The sequence below is a fragment of the Sorex araneus genome, chromosome 1 (assembly GCF_027595985.1).
Source record: "Sorex araneus isolate mSorAra2 chromosome 1, mSorAra2.pri, whole genome shotgun sequence".
Lineage (NCBI taxonomy): Eukaryota > Metazoa > Chordata > Mammalia > Eulipotyphla > Soricidae > Sorex > Sorex araneus.
The window spans coordinates 426,605,080-426,623,017 of record NC_073302.1 but is presented as its reverse complement, the minus strand read 5'-3'; the positions used below and the strand labels follow the sequence as shown (position 1 = coordinate 426,623,017).

The following is a 17,938-nucleotide window of genomic DNA, read 5'->3' as shown; positions in this document are numbered from 1 at the left end:
CCAGCAGGAAGCCCGGCTGAGCTCTGCAATCCCATGAAGGCCTCCAGCTGCCCGGAAGGCCTCCACCAAGTCACAGAAGCCTACAAATGAAGACAGACAGAGCTGAGACCCGACCACTTCTTTCTACGAACCTACACGCTCGAACAAAAGCCTGTGTTCGAGAAAGGCAATGCATGAGAGGGCACAGAAGCCTTAAAAGATCCCCACATTCCCTGAGAGCAGCGAAACCTTGGGGCGGAGGGCACGCGGCTGCACCCGGACGCTTCTGTCCTAGCCATTTGTTTCTGTCCCCAAGTCTATTTATCCAGGTTATGCTGGTTACTTCAATTATGCACTTCACTAAATGTTATATTAAGGCTGGAAATATACATTCAGAGAGAACTTGTGTTTATACAAACAGCTGAATATTTGTAAAAGGTTCTACTAACAGGAGCATTTTTCATTTTAATAATAATTTAAAAACTGCCTGGAAAGGGGGAAAAAAAGAGCATGAAGGCGCTTAACAGGTGAGAAGCAGCCAAAAATAAATAAATAAATAGAGGTTTCCATAATCAGTGCTCATTAAAGTCCTTACTTCAAATAGGAAGGTATACCATGCACCAGGAATATCAAATAGTTGGCCCATGTGGCCCACAGTCAGAACTGTACGCAATATTTTATACTTTCAATTATTAAATCAACATGAATATTTGCAACTAAAAATATTTTAATTCCCTTCTCAAGTCCAAGTTTTGGGATATCTGCTACAGTCAGAGGCTTTTAATAAGCATAATTCTGAATACAAGCTGAGTACTTGAACATTGTTTATTATTAATACTTTAACCTTTAAACGCTACTATTTGAAGGAATTTGCAAAAGCAGATATTTCAGGGAAAAGTAAGAACAAAATCAAGGTAAAGGGAAGAGAAAGAGCAGCGCTGAAGAACAAAACATAAACAGCATGTTCCTGGGTGCCTTTTTGTGAGCTGGCCGGTCTCTGTCGCTGACCTCCCAGTAATCAAAGGCAACAGAAACACTATCAGTTACAGTTACAGTAGTAGCTACATCAAAACAGTATCTCACAAGCAGCACCTATCTAGGGTACTGATAAGTCTAAGTATTTCCTGTTACACTACCAAAAGAGGTACTTTGCAATCAGGCCAGCGAATTTTTCAGGAATGTCCCAAACTCCTTTGTGTATGCTAAATTCTGAGACAAGGAAAGGGATCTAAAGAGACAAAATCCCTGTATTTACAGAGCTCTCATCAACAGTGGGCTGGGCCCCACAAAACCCAGCAAATCCTTTTTCTTTCTCAGGAAAGCAGCTTTGCACCTGACTAAAGTCTAGTTTTATAGGAACAACTCTAGGTGAAAACCTGTTAATAGTTACCACCACACACAACCCCCACCCCCCGCCCCGAATATGTAGTCAGGCTGGTCTAATCCCAGGAAACTATCTAACTTTCTAGAAGAATAGGCAAATGCCTTGGTGAATCATACAATGAAAATATCTCTGGCACAAACCAGGGTATAAATAGCCTCTGTTGTCAATTAGGACTAATCGACAAGCGGGCCGAGGACCAGAGCTAAGAAGTAGAACGCACGCTTTGCATGATGAGGCCCTGGTGTGTTCGATACCGAACACCCAAAGAAACAAAAACAAATAACCTCCAGAACAACAACAAAAATGAATCAACCACACTAAAGACAAAGTCTTTACAAAGACTTGCGAATCTCACCAAAGTGTGGGTTGGTGTGAAGAGTGACAAAACCAAGCCCTCCCGCAGTTGAAAACTTCAAGTCAGATAAAATGTATCATGGCCACACCCACTTTCCTGAACACTTTTATAAACACGATCATAAATTTCCCCCCTAGTCAGGGAAGTGACAGAACACATGCTTTGTACCTATGAGGCTGTGAGTCTGATCAAGAGCACCACCTCCACTGCCCCCCACGCCCCAATCAATACACCACCCCCCAGTCAATAGATCACTCTCAGAGTATCTAATTTTTGAGCAAGCAGTATAAACTGGTTTTTAAGATGTGCCTCTAAGGTAACTAAGTGGAACAACCCACTCTAATAGACTATGGAAGCCACCTGCCAAAACTAAAGACAAACAGTTTTGTAACAATGATACCATTCTCTCCTGAAATTAGGTCACAGGAATAGTTAACAACTGAGATGAGTCCTTATTTCTGACAGCAAACATTTTCATACGGGGAAATACGAACCCTTCAGCTCTCTGGAGTAGGGAAGCATGACCTCGCTCCTCGGTGGTGAGAACGCTGGGACTGCCCATTGCTGGAAGTCTCACGGTGCCCTACACAGGAAGTCGGGCCACTATGTGGCCAGCTCTCTCCCCTCTCAAAAAGATCGCACTTGGCCAGAATCTGCCTCTGACAAAACCTGCCACGGATCCGGTACGGGGGAAATGACAAGGAAAGCGGATCTGGAGTGCGGAATGTTGTGGGAACATTAACAGCATTAGCATAAATATCGGAGTGGCAACAGTGGCTAAAAATAGTGATTTTTAATGTGACAGCTCGAATGAGGGGGCCAGACTCCTGTTTGGGAGAAGAGCTTCTGGGAGGAGAACGAGTTCCTGGATCCTCTTCCCTCTCAAAGGCACGCGAGAGTGCAGAGGTGTTTCTCCTAAAAGGCTTCATTGTGCTTTCAATAAGACAATCCCTATTTTGATGAGAAACCTATTCTTTTCTTCCCCTCTACTATGCCCCCTGAAAAGAAAAGGAAAACACCAGTTTGGCAACAAACAGCAGTTAAGATTGTTAAATAGAGAAGGAAACAATTACCACACTGGTGTATTTTACAGAGTAAGAATTGCTACCGGCGCTTGTCTGGCTGTTTTAATATTTACTGTGGAAGCAGGGCCCAGCAGGCTTCCTCCTGCCCCTATCAGACGTCTCTCTTGAACGACCCTGGTTCATCCAAGCTCCCCTGACCTGGGAATGTAGCCAGGACAGAGCCAGCACAGCACCGGGAGTGCTGCTGATCATGCACGGGGAAAACACCCAATACCCCTCACTCCTACTTCCCTACTCTTATTGTCTGCGGTTGAACTTCCTAAATGAATACACAGAGAACCCATGTGATCTGGGATAGTATCTAAGGTTGCATGACACTCAAACGGCATGATGAGTAGTCACGTAAGCACTTTTGCAGAGACCCAAGCACACAGAGCCTGGCAAATCTTAACCCCAAGAATGAGAGCTTCTGATTAGCTAACGAATGAGTATAAAGTACCAGGCAAACGGAAAGTGCAATACTGGCACATAACGGATATAAAGCGCTATGGTGGGGGCAATGGAAAACAAATGGATGAGCAGGGTGACTGCTAGGGACGCAATGACAGTGGGGCCGGACCAGCCAGGACACTCACATGCCTCCAATGGTCACGGTGGCACAGGTCCGCTCTGAGAAGGCAGGCACGGTCTCGGTAGCAGGGCTGGCTGGTCTAATGTAGTCCACAGTCACGTTGACCTGGAAATTAAAAAAAAAAAATCAATCAAATGAGTCGGGGTTGGGGCTTCACAACTTGGCTCATTAGAACATGACCAGGAAAGTGTACCCCACTCTGTGTGGTTTCCGAGGCTCCCAATTTAGAGAACCAACTGAAAAACAGCCAGAGCACACACTGGGCAAAGAAACCTGCTGAAGTCACAGTCCAGAGAAGAATGTCCGCCAAAATAAAATGCGGAGAACTCCCAAAGAACAGTAAGAAAGTGACCAGTGCATTTTTTAAAAGGGCCAAGGACCTGTGTTTCTCACCAGAGAAGACACAGCTGGCAAAAGAGCACGTGCAAAGAGACTCCACAGCCCGAGTCACTGGGGGAACATGCAAGTGGAAACAGCTACTAGTGACTACCATATGCCTTTTGCAGCAGCCCAGGCCCAAAATACCCATAACAAAGGTAGGTGAAGGTGCCAAGCAATAGGAGTTCTTATTTATTGTTAATGGGAATGCAAAAGATGAGGGCTACATACTTTAACTATACATTCAAACAATCATGATTCTTGGGATTTATTCAGATACACTGCAAACTTATGTTCATGCAAAGACATAAACCTGTGGGTTGAAGAGGTAACACAGGATAAGACATGTGCTAGTCAACCTTAGTTTGATCCCTGGCCCCAAACATGGTCCCCTAGGCCCCTGAGTCCCATAAGATGTCATCCCTTGGGTGGGGGGGGGGGAATTAATCCCTGAGCCCCAAGACACAAGTAAGCCCTGAGCACCAGCGAATATGGCACCCAACTCCTGCAATCACCAAAAAAATTTTTACACATGGATGTTAATTGTAGTCAGAATTACCAAACGTTGGGGAAGTCAAGAAGTTGTTCATAGTTGGCCAATGGATCTACTGGCATATCCAGATAAAGAAGTACCATTAGTGCTAAAAAGAACCATGCTAGCTAGCCATGAAAAGAAATGGAGGAAATCGGGGGGCTGGAGCGATAGCACAGCGGGTAGGGCATTTGCCTTGCATGTGGCCAACCCGGGTTCGATTCCCAGCATTCCATATGGTCCCTGAGCACTGCCAGGGGTGATTCCTGAGTGCAGAGCCAGGAGTAACCCTTGTGCACCGCCAGGTGTGACCCAAAATGCAAAAAAAGAAAAAAAAAGAAAGAAAGAAATGGAGGAAAACAGTAATTAACAGTAGGAGGGAAGAAGTCGGTCTTAAAAGAGTACATACACTTTGACTCCATCTACAGAATACTCTGGAAAAGACAAAACTATGAAGATAGTATAAATATCAGTGGTTAGGGGAAGAGACAGGGACTAATACTCAGAGCTAATATTTTGAGTGGAGGGGGAAAAACTGCATATTACTTGTATATAATGAAGAGAGACCAAATACCACTGTCAACTCTATGTTGACTGTCAAGCTGAAGAGAGGCAGTGTATGCTGGAAGGATGCTGAAAGCAGGGCAAAGCATGTAGGTGGGCCAGGGACATGGCTGCTCTCCCTACTTTTCTGCTCAATTTTGCTGTGAACTTAAAAAACTTCTGGGGTAAAAAAAAACTGTTTTTTAAAGATGATAGATATTAAAAAAAAAAAAAAGACAAATGGCTGAACACTTAAGGGCCAGAGGAAATTATTCTTGACAGAAAAGAGGCTGGTAACATTCCTGCAGAACTCTAACACATTAGGGTAAAGCAAGTATTTAACCTTTTCAGGTTCCTTTGAAGATGTGGTTTTTAAAATTATGAAATACCTTTACAGAAAAACTGCACGTAATTTCACTCTGCCATAACTTCAAGGGCCAATTAAGAACTTTCAAGAAGAACAAACAAGACAACAATCATAAAAGCTGCTTGAGACTCGTTTTACAGAAGAATTGAAATGTCAAAAAACTGCATTTAACACCCACACAGCTGGAGTCAGAAAGTTTTTAAGATGAGGGTTAGGTCTGAGGTTAAGAAAGAATATGTTGGCCTGGAGGGATAGCACAGCAGGTAGGATGTCTGCCTTATATGCAGCCAATCTGGGTTCGATTCCCAGCATCCCATATGGTCCAGCGAGCACCGCCAGGAGTAATTCCTGAGTGCATGAGTCAGGAGTAATCCCTGTGCATCGCCGTGTGTCACCCAAAAAGCAGAAAAAAATGCTGGGACAAAGGCAATAAGTACAGCAGGGACGGCGCTTGCCTTGCCTGTGGCCAACTTAGCCCTGGCATCTCATTTGGTCCCCTGAACCTGATGGGAGTGATCCCTGAGCACAGAACCAGGAGTCAGCCCTGAGCACCACTGGGTATAGCCCCAAAGCAAATGAAAACGATACATTCCCAATTTGGGAAGGTGAACTGGAAACATTGGTGTGGAATTTGTAGACAATGATAAACAAATTGGTGTTTGAATGCTGTATGCCTGAAACTAAATCAAAATATCTTTTGTAATTCATTGATTCAATAAAAAGAACTTTAAAAAAAAGGATATGTATATAAACAGGCTTTTACAGGAAGTTAGGCGAGTAAGTTATTTAATACTGATATACACTAAATTATGGATTTGGACACACTGCCTAGAATTTTCATTTAAAAAGCTTTCAAAATAAGCAAGCTTATGTGTCCAAAGAATCAAGTATGGGGTCTCCATTAGCTAACACACAGAGTATGTTTTATAAAATGAAACTATATGCTTGCTTTTGGTTATGACCATGTTCATACCTGCATTGAAAAGATCATTTGGTCAAACAGCTTGAAACCATCCAGTCTGTCTAGAACTCAAGCACCCGCTTTTGTAAACATATCTTTAGTTCCCACTGATCATCTTAAACATAGCATACTGTACAAGTACCAAGTTCAGCCACACTGCTGGTAAGGACCATTAAAATCCTTTCAAACTGTCTGCTCCTCAAAAACTCATCTGAGAAATGAATATGGAAATTTTGAAAAGGACAGCTGCCTCGGAATTCTGACTGTCAGATCACTCCCTTGAACACTCAATCTAATCATGTTTTAAAAGCAAAAACGCACCATATCAGAGAGAGAGAGAGAACCAATTAAGGGCTGAAGGCTAGGTAAATCCTTCTTCAGGGCTCTGTCACAACACAACAACATCGGAGAGACAAGACAGAGAGTGGCTCGGAAAGTCAGATGCCGATGTGGAAATTATTGCCAGGTCTTATCAATTTCTCTGAAGCCAAGGAAAACTGCGATTAGACTGGAGGAGGGGTTGGGGGTTGGGAATGCAGATAGATGAATGCCTACCACCTCAACAACAAAGAGGACAGAATCATTTCTCAATATGCAACTTACCCGACGTAACAGAGGTCAGAGACAGGACAAGGAACGCCACACAGGAGCACAACAGAGAAGAAAGCTCTGACCCAAACCCTGTGCCTGCCACGTTGCTGACATGGACACACCCCGCAATTCTCATATGGAGAGGCTGGATGGAACCCAACCACAGAAACAGAAGGGGACTAGAAGCAGAAGAGGGCAAAGACACAGGAGATCAGAAGTGTACAGAAGATAAACTCCAGCAAGTCCCACCAGGGTGATAAAAGACAAGTCAATTTGAAAAGGGCAAAGCTAGAGGTCCAATTCAGGACATTCGTTGGAAGGAAGGAGGACTACTTATCTTTTGTGTTTTCACTCAATCCATCTCAGAAGCCCCAGCCCTCAAGTTCTACTACCAAGGGGAACATTTATCTCTGCTTAAAAAAGACAGTTAAAATCTCAAGGTTACCTGGCACGTTCCAATGCCAAGCCTTCTCTGTGGCAAAGGGGACTGAAATACCAGCACTTGGTGCAAATAAAGTGCCAAGACGCACTTGACACAATGCAGAGACAGCGCTAATTCACAAGATGGCACTTGAGTAGTGGGGACAATGACGGGAGTAATAATGAAGAAATATTTAGGGGCCTTTCTGTCCAGCAGGTCAAAACACTTGCTATTCCCAAATTTACCTGTCAGGGAAATTAATGAGCAGATTAAAAAAAATTAATATCCAATAAACCTCCCCAAATCAATACCTACATTCATTAGCCAAGTCATTTTTTTCCTGTATCTAGAAAAAGCACTGAAAATAAGTCAGAGATGAAAGAGCTCACTGGGCAAACAACATTATCGAAGAATATCTGAAACCTGAAATATGAATGAGGCCTCCAGAATAGCATATAGTCAAGACACATAGCAGGCAGCTATGACAAACCAGGAATTAAAGTCAATGTGTAATTAGCATTTATGTCCCTCTCCTGTGGATTCCAAGATCTATTTTCCTATCTTGGAGTTTTCCATCTTGAGATAGTCATCACTGCTCTGTCAATCACTTAAAGAGAGCCACAGTTTAAACAGTTTCATCTGAAACAACTGCAAATCCTATCAATGCCTTGATCTGAATACATAACCTGCCTTTTGTGTGAGTGGGCAATTTCACCCAGAGAAGTATGAATTAGGCAATCGCTGAGGCAGGTGCATTCCTCATTTCAACAGCAAAGATGCTGCTGGGAAGTTTGGTCTATGAATATGTTACATAAACGCAGGGTCTGATCTCTCTTTAGAGACCATAAGGATCCCAGGACTCCAGCACCTGTCGACCTGTCACTGTTTCCCAATTGAGTTACATCACTGGGTCTCCTTTCTCTTGACCTGGAAACTGAGAGCAAGAGACTAGAGGTTGACAGCATTGTTGACCACAAAATTTCTGAAAGAAAGCAGTCAGACCCAGCATGGGACATCGTGTTTACTTGGACACTTCCTCTTCCTACCTTATGTGTACCACAATAAATTGGAGTAGACAGATTACAAGCTCCAGTAACGAGTAGACCACGACTTTTACTCACTGGAACTGTTGTCAAGGGGCCTGTACAGTAGAAGGGGAAATAGTAAATATTTGCTCCAAGTATGAAAATATCAAACCAAAACGCTTTCAGGGATAAAATTCTGAAGGACAGTTTGAAGTGAGAAGGCCAACCATTTGGAGGATTGCTCTGCAAGGTGTCAGCCATGCTATATGGCTTTAATAACAAAAACATTTCTTTAAGAGAGGGAAGGGATTCTGAAATTGGGAAAGAAATCAATCAGTATGCTTTCTCACACATGGTCTTCAAAGAAGGAAGAACCAGAGCAAGTCTGACTCATGCAGTGGTCGTTTAGAGTGGGAAAGTTGGGGATGTTTTGGGAAGGGGGATTATTGTTTTCTTTTTTGGGTCATACCTTGTGATGCTCTGGGATTACTCCTTGCTCTGCACTCAGGAATTATTTGTGGAGGTGCTGGGGGACCACAGGAAATCAGGTCAGCCACGTGCAAGGCAAATGCCCTCCCCGCTGTACTATCACTCCAGCCCCCATGAGAATGGAATGGAAAGAATTTCTTGAAAGGAATTTCAAGCATCTTTCAGAGAAACTGAGGAAGAACTTAAAAGTTCTTCTATGACCTTATATTCATATTTCCCAGAACCTGCAGTGGGAATGAGATGACCGAAATAATAGCCCCCACTAGAGAACCCAATATCTATGGCCATTCTTCACAGTGCTAAATCCTCCAAGAACTTCACTGTCTTGATGCTGGCCAATGAAATCACCTTAATCAACCCATCCGAACACCTACATGTGATGAGAAGGTGAGGAGGAAAACACCAGCACCAAGACAGTATCTTCGCATCATAGGCCAAGAGGACTGTTTGTGAAGCTATATGGGCAATTACCACATAATCTGACCCAGGCATTCAAGGACCAGCCATAAATTCACCCGGAGCTGTAAAAAACTCCAGAAACAATCTGATATAGCACCTGTCACTCCCATGGCAATCTCCAGATCGTTAGGGATGACATCTATGCACAACAGATACAGAAAAGATAAGACTACCCAAGACCAAGACCGGCTAATACAGTCAGGAGACAAAAATAAATAGCAGAACAAAATCTTTCATGTGGCCGAGATAAGAGTGTGAACTCTGGGGCAGTCAGACTGCAAAGCATGGTTCCTTTCACGTCTATGGAGGAGCCGTGTATACCTGGCTATTACCCAATGTTTCCTAGCTTCAGTATAAAATGGAGAGTTCTGGCTATCTTGCTGTTATAGGAGGAAATGCATTATTATATAGAAGTCAGTGGGAGCAGGGTCTGACTCACAGTAAGCTCAGTGTGTCAGTTATTTTTAGCTAAGTGTATACTGGTTTGCTTGAAAGAGCCTGGCACAAAGTTAGTGTCAAATAAATATCTGCAAGATAAATAAATACATGCACACACACAGAGCGATGTACATAGGAGACATGTTGACAGAAATCATTAGACTACTGAAATCATTAGACAGAAAGACTCAATTAAATAAACTTTTTTCCTTAACAAGAAACAGCAAACAAGAATATGTACTTCATACATATTCATGCCAGCACAGAGATAAGTTGGGCTTATTTTAAAGAATGATAACACTATTTAGTATTTACTTAGACATTTTCAAGACTAATTTTGCAGGTATCAGTTATTGAGATCTTATTTGCTGAAGCAAAATATGAGGAATCATCCCAATTAACAAGTCAACTAGAGATCTGAGGAGGAAGCTTCTTAGCTTCTTAGGAAGAAAATAAAGACACCAAGTTTCTGAATGCTTTTGATTTAATAAAGACCTTTTATAATACTTCTCAATATTTATCTACCTTTAAATCTATATTCCCTGCTAAAGTGTACCCTCTAATGTAATTCCCTAAAATATGAGATGGTTGCAACTTTCAAGATACACTGCAATAGCTATTCGTCAGGTATAGGAGGAACTGCAAAGCAAACCGCTAAGGACTTCCTGGACCTGCTGAGCTTCCCTCTCAGCTAAATTAATGATGTGAACATGGCACCTGGGGAGCTACTCAGCTCCTATAGCAGAGTGTCAAACCCACCTCCTCAAGATCGCACAGACAGCTAAAAACATAACCAGTCACAAATGGGAGAAGCAAGTGCATTGATATGTTCTACAAGCAACATTAGGAAGGGAAAGAAAGCAAACTGAATTACTTTTAATGATATTTCTATTTAGCTTAAAATATTCAAAACATCACCATATCAACAACAACAAAACACTATAAAAAGGGTACTGGGGCTGGAGACTTAGTACAGCAGGTAGGTGCTGGCCTTGCATGTGGCCAACCTGGGTTCGATTCCCCACACCCCATTATGGTCCCCCAGCCACCACCAGGAATGACCCCTGAGCAAAGAGCCAGAAGTTACCTGAGCACAGCTGAGTGTGGCCTAAGATCAGAGCAGAACCCAATCATGCGTCGTTGGAGGTTATTCCATTTCTCGGTTGGCATTACCTTTTCTACATGCATCCTGTGGACCTGCAGCATGTGAAGTGCTCAGTGGACCCACACGGCCCTAATCATCCCATGGACTGCGCATGCCTAGGCTATCCCTCTGGGTGGCCTTCTTTCTTCCTCAATGAGAAAGTCTGAGCTTTTGTGACTGGTTCTAATTTTCTCTATTTCCCCTAGAAAACTATTTTTTTTTCCTTTTTTGGGTCACACCCAGTGATGAACAGGGGTTACTTCTGGCTTTGCACTCAGGAATTACTCCTGGTGATGCTCAGAGACCATATGGGATGCTGGGTTTATGATTTGCAACACATTTGGTTGTAATGTCTACATTTTAACCTACTTTCAGCACCCAATTCACCAGAGAGAGAGAGAGAGAGAGAGAGAGAGAGAGAGAGAGAGAGAAACCTGTCTCTCATTCTTTCTCTTCCTTTCCTATCCCTAAACCAAATATGAAATACCTGGTATGAATGTAAGATGTGGTTCGGGGAAGAGAGCTTTCAAAGGGCAAGAATACAGGCTTTGCATGCCAGGAATGAGGGTTCAATTCCAGCACTGCATGGTCCCCTGAGGACTACCACGCATGCCTCTCCCCATCTTTAAAAAAAATTAATAATAATTGAAAAGGGCTATCCTTTTGCCTTTAAAAAAAAATCTATTAAGCAAGTGTCCCAGAAAGATAAGGCATTTATTTTTTTCAACGGGGGGAAAAAAAAAACCTGGATGAGAGAATCCGTTTGCACAAAGAAAAGTATTCCTCTGATTTGTAACTAATGTAAAATATATTCTGCTCAAGTTTGATGATACTTTTTAGTGACTACCGATTGAATAGCTGGAGGGAGATTTTATTTATTTGTGGCAGACTAAAAAAAAAGTAAAAAGCTAGAATTTTTATTTAGTGTTTGAAATGTATTCTATGGGATGCACAGTGACTAGAAACTCAGGTTAAAGAAAAAGCTACTACTAAGGCTATAACAAACGGATAAAGGAAAAGAACCTGAGAAACAGTCTACGTATCTGAGCTTACCCTCGTGGGGGGGACATATGGGATAAAAGGGGCGTTTAGGAGGAGATTCTCTGGTGGATAATGTGGCATGGGAAAACTGCATGAATGAAACTCTATCATCAAGTCTCTAAGAAAATTTAAACTAGGAAAAAAGAAGCCAGGATGATGAATCATCCTGGGTAGATAGATCAATCTCAGGGCTGAAAACTCTGAGGCCACTGCAAAATGGGGCAGGCAGATTCTCCCCCCTTCCAAAGAGGCCCAGAAAGCCATACCCAATCTCCTCCAATATATAAATGGCCCAGATCCATAGCTCCTGGAGCGCATACGTGGCTCTGTGATACCTCCATATTTCACAATACTAACAGTAGGAGCATAGCAAATTTGATGGAAAAAATGCACAGAAGCCCAACAAGCTCACAGAGCAAAAACAACACAAAAGGCTCAACTAGCTCAACCAGTTCAGGGACTCTTCAAACAATTACTTTAGTAACACCGTTGTGAGATATAACAGTGATCACATGCTGACCTTTAGTGATCTATTTTCTGATTTTTGCCATTTTATTGTAACAAGCAACATGAAGTAATGTGTACATGCTAAGAGGGCAGGTTTACGGGGTGAGGTGGGGAAACTGGGAACACTGGAGTGAAGGTCACAGTGGTAGTAGGACTGATGCTGGAACACTGAAGTCTGAATGAAACAACTGTATTATAAATAAATGTGTGAATGATGGAGGAAGGAAGGAAGGAAGGAAGGAAGGAAGGAAGGAAGGAAGGAAGGAAGGAAGGAAGGAAGGAAGGAAGGAAGGAAGGAAGGAAGGAAGGAAGAGAAAGGAAACTGAAGGCCTGTTTTATTTTAGTCAATGTGACTGCTGCAGTGATATAAGAAAAGAAGTAAACTGGCAGATGTGAACTATCCAGTGTTATAACCACAATCAAGAAATTTTGATATTCCATTAGAACATTTTAAAGCTCTGCTGTCTCTTACATGAACTCAATTATGATGGTGACACTGACCGAAAAGTACACAGCAAAAGATACCCACACGAAGGCTCTCCAATCCCTACCCCATTCAGCCTTGGTGTACGTGGCGACACCCCTTTCCCAGCCACGGGAATTAGGCACAGAGAGGTGGACAGTTGATCCAGATGTGTTGTGTTGCTCTCCTCATCTACACTTTCCCTTGCCATCTCATCCACCTCGAACTATTCAGAGCAGACTTGGTTTTCATCAACGGAATATTAACCTAAGATGCTTACACACATCAAAGGGCAGAGCCCAGGCTTTCCTGTTTGATACATTTCTGACTACAGGCATCCCCAATACCGCCTCGCTGGATGGGTAGATGTCCGCTTGGCTTTCAAGAGGAACCATGAAATCCAGCTGAATACAGGGTGAGCAGCCAGGCAAAGTGTCTCCAGCTGACATCAGGTGTTCATTTCGAGCATCACTGCATCCTGAACAACATTCAGCTCAGGAAACACCTTACTAGAAGCATGATCAGCCATGAGGTCCACATAATTACTAGGGCCATAAGGAGTGGCCTAGTAGGACCGACACAACCTCAAAACAGAAAGTCTATGGTGCAGTTTATATCTAAGGCAAATATGAGGTGCAAATAAAAATTATGGAAATCCAGTTATGAATAAAAATATTCCAAAGGAACCAGATCAGAGAAAATCAGGGACCACCACTAGGATGTACCCTCACAGCTGCCAGTATCTTCTTTAATCCGCTTGATTCTGTAAGGCTTTCTACACCCACGAATATATCTGAAAGCATAATCTGTGCTAATGCCCTGACCGTTCTCTTCCTGCTCATTATAGCATCATGCTAGCTACTTTTAATAACTTATTTGAATGCCTAATTTTAATACCACTGTGTCTGTTCCCTAAGAAGTAGTACCAAGGGGCCCAGAGGCACTGCCCCAGCTCCCTTCCATGTTTGCTGGCTCTGCATCACCACCCCCATCTCCCATGGCTTCCTCGAGGATGGAAAGAGTGTGGGTCTTTTTCCTCCTCCACACAAGTGTCAATCACGGTCATCTGTGCCCAAAATTTCCAAGGTCGGCAGCAGTCAGGGGAAATTAAATCACTTGGTCCAGAACTCTCCCTGGAGGAGATCCAGCCACATGAGCAGCACAAATACACAGAGACACTTCTGCCTTTGTGTAGAATACCCACAATGTCACCCAGCCTTCAACCAACAGCAGCGATAAACTAAGATGAGAGGCTCAGGGATATGACAGCAGGGATTTGCTAAATGGCAGCGACGAAGAATTACAGGAGGGGGCGGGGGAAAGGATATTATTAAGACATGGATAAAAACAAAAGGTTACATTATATTTTCTCTGCAAATTTATGCCAGTCTGTGAAGGAAATGTCTCCACTCACCAAAAGGCCAAACTGAGCCGCCTAAGCAATAAAAGTGGAGGCTAATGTGTGCACCCTTCCCCGTCTTCCAATAAACTCCCATCGCTCAGGGGGGCTTGATATTGCTTGAGTAAGCAAAGCCCATCTAGAAAAGCACACAGCCTCGCTCCAGAGCAGATCCCACCCATTTCCCCAGCATGCCTGTGAGCTGGCATTTGGATGTCACACAGGAGGAAAATATCCGATCGGTTAACTAAAGGCCAGTGTAAGAATGGTGAATCTGACTGAAAGAAGTGTATCATGACCTCAGAGGAGAATCATGAAGAAAAATACACTAATCCTTTAGGAATGACTGCCAATGGCACCCCCTCCCCCCAAACAAACACACAAAAAAAGCCCAAGGAGAAAGCACTTCTGTTACATAAGCGATTCTCAATTCTGTGACTATGAGAAGATTCCAAGATACTCAGGCGTTAACATCATAGGCCTTTCTTCCTTTAGACAAAACTCCCCTCTTCTCTGTTTCACACAGGAGACAGAAGCCTCTTAAATGAAACCAAGTTCCTTGATCAAAGGCACTATGTGCAAGGAGCAATAACACTGAAGGTCAAGGTGAGAAACTGCACACAGTCACCGATCAAAGACCAGCCTGCTCCGCACCTGTGTCCACTTCCTAATTCAGGGCTCAAGGCAGTTCATAAAACAGTATACACGCACACAGTCACCTTACCACCAGCCCCCCCCAACACACACACACACACACACACACACACACACACACACACACGTGCACGCGCGCAGCACACACAGACTGGGAATGTAAGTGATTAGCCTTGAAAGATAAACCTCAGCAAAGGACGCATTTGCATCCCAAGGAGAGGAAATTCGTGCAGTAAGCAAGCTCCAAACAGCTGTATAGACAAAGAAGCCAACTCACAGTTCTCTGGTTTCCACTGCTAACTTACCAGAGATATGAAGCAAGAAAACATGCTCAGTTCTTAAAAAAAAAAAAAAAATTCTGCTTTTATTTAAAGCCCTAAGATCCAGTGAGTCTACGCTTTAATTCCAAAAAAACTGAAAACAGGGTCTCAAAAGAGGTAGTATTCCGTATTCATAGCATTAGTCACATATACCAAAAGGCACAGCAGCAAGCCAAAGGCCCATCATTGGGTGTCTGGTTAAACAAAATGCAGTGAAAAAAGACCATAAATGGAACAGTACTTGGCCTTCAACAGGAAGGCTATTCGAGCAGGTGTGATGATTTGGACAAACCTTGAGGACACCAAACTAACATGAAAAAGGCCAGTTTCAAAGAAATACTGTACGATGCCACCTAATCCAGATGTCTAATGTTTAGAACTCAGAGACAGAAACCAATATGATACATGGGTAGGAAGGAGAGGCAACAAAAGTTGCCCTTCCCTGGGTACAACATTTTGATTTTGCAAGATGAAAGAGTTCTAGAGCTTAGTTGTACACATCAACAGAGAATCCTGTGTCTGTTTTGTATTTGTTTGGGGGCCACACCGGCCTATGTGCAGAGCTTACTCCTGATTCTGAGCTAGGGATGTTCTGACAGGGCTCTGGGAACCATATGGGGTGCCAGGGATCGAACCGGATGAGCCACATGCAAGGCAAGCACCCTACACATTGTACTATCTTTCCAGCCCTGTGTATAACATGCCTGAACACTCTCTCTCTTTCTATATCCATACATATATTCATAATTAATTATGTATGGACTCATGTATGTATATGTAAAGTTATGATGAAGACACTTTATTTAATAGTATATTCTATGTACATACTTCATACGGCAATAACATAAGTGTCCTGAGCCAAAGAACTCTAATCTCATCCCTAGCCAATTCCAGAATCTCTTTTAAGGAATTCAACAGGATACTTTCATCACATTCCCAATAAAATATTTGGTTCCCCAATGGCCATAATTAAAATTTATGTTTAATAACTCAGTAATAAAGGAGAAGCTTCCACCAGGAGGGAGTGATCATGGGTACAAATTAAAATACCTTTCCCAAGATATAAAAGACCTTTCTCGATTCCCTTTCTGAAAAGAGCCAACTCAAGTTGCTTGCTAGATGCCACAAATGGAAAGTACCTGCCCTACCCTTTTCCAGAGGCAGTGGGAGAGTGATGGAAGTCAACAGTTCACTGACTGCTGGACTGATTATCAGTGAGAGTTCATGCTCTGGCCAGTTCCCTTTGGAGATTATCATGCATAGATCTGCACACTCCTAGGGGATTTTCACTGCATTCCACCAGAATGTTTCCACAACTATTTAGTTCTTCAGTTTCATTTGATCACTGTGATCCAAACTTCTGTCTAATGACCCTTCTCTGAGTGGTGCTTTTTCTTTGTTGGCAGGAACCAAACTTGGTACCACATCATTGGAGGTCAAACTAGCAATTGTACTAACACTTAATATGGAGGTGTCCTTTGACCCAGCAATTCTTCTCAAAGGAATTTAGTTGGCATAGACAAAGATGCATATTAAAGCACCCTAAGCATGCTGTACTTTGCATGTGTCTGTTTGCCATAAACAAACCAGTACGCTCTTTACCTCTCTTAAACTTACTCTCAGCCCAGGAGTGCCAGGTAGGCAAAGACCAAGGCTATTCTTCCTCTGTTACACTCTATTACCACTAAATTCAGCTACAATATGTTGATTGAGAGGAATAATACCCACACAACACAACAGTAATTGAAACAGGTCCAAATTAAATAAGTAAATGCACTACAGTGCAAATAATTCTGGTTGGAAGGATAAAATTCAGAGTCACATATAAATATAGAATTATCGCTGAACCAATAGCACAGTGGTAGGTCATTTGCCTTGCATTCGGCCAACCTGGGTTTGATTCCCAACATCCCATATGGTCCCCTGAGCACCACCAGGAGTAATTCCTGAGTACAAAGTCAGGAGTAATCTCTATGCATAGCCAGGCGTGACCCAAAAAGCAAAATAATAATAATAATAATAATAATAACAATAATAATAATTTGGAAGTATAATCCTATACCTAGTAGAAAGACTTACTTTCCAAGAGACAGTTAAAGGATTCTTCCAACTTTCCACACCTTAACTTTGATATAAAAAACATTCAGTTCATTTGAAGGAAAAAAATTTTTTTCAAGATAGAAGAGCCCAAAGGAATAGCCAGTGGCTGAGGGAGTCTGTCTTGCAAGAGTCTGATCATGAGTTTGAATCCCTGGTGCCCAGATGTGTACAGCTCGATGCTAGTCACTGCTCTTTGAATGCAGTAGTTCTGCTCTCTGCACTGCAACCATTTCTAGCTGCAGAACAGTCCAGTGTGTATAAGCAGCCCCAAAAAGAAGGAGAGGGGTACTATACAACTCCCCCACTGCAAGGACAAGCCCCACAACCAAAAGGCAGCATCATCAGGAAACACAAACTCTGGAAAGCGCCTTTGTGAGCACCCCAGGAGGCACCTCAATGGGGAGCACTGCCCCCAGCCAGCACCATAACCACAGTTTGACCACAAGCCTTGCTCAGTGAGTACCCAAGCCCTGGTTACCGTGGTAACAATAACAAAGAAGGGGAAGAGCAGAGGGAATGACAAACAATTACAGCAAGAAGAAAATGGCAAGAAAACATGCCCCAGCAACACAAAAGTGAGCCAAACCCTGCCCACAAGCAGAGGATCCATTTCCTCACGCTGGGGGCCCAGGTCACTGCTCAGTACCGTCTGCCTGCCAATACGGATGCCGCAAGGCAGGCTAAACTGTTGGGATGACACAATCCGGAGGGCTTCCGGGTGCCCAGTGGTGC

General features: G+C 43.0%; 1 protein-coding gene across 1 annotated transcript in view; it reads right to left on the bottom strand.

Moving 5' to 3' along the window:
* SND1 (staphylococcal nuclease and tudor domain containing 1) overlaps positions 1-17,938 on the bottom strand; it is a 424,531-nt gene that overhangs the window by 216,828 nt on the left and 189,765 nt on the right. The window contains exon 12 of the mRNA XM_004608287.3: positions 3,379-3,479. Coding sequence (XP_004608344.1) covers positions 3,379-3,479 — 101 coding nt within the window. The remainder of the gene's footprint in view (positions 1-3,378; positions 3,480-17,938) is intronic.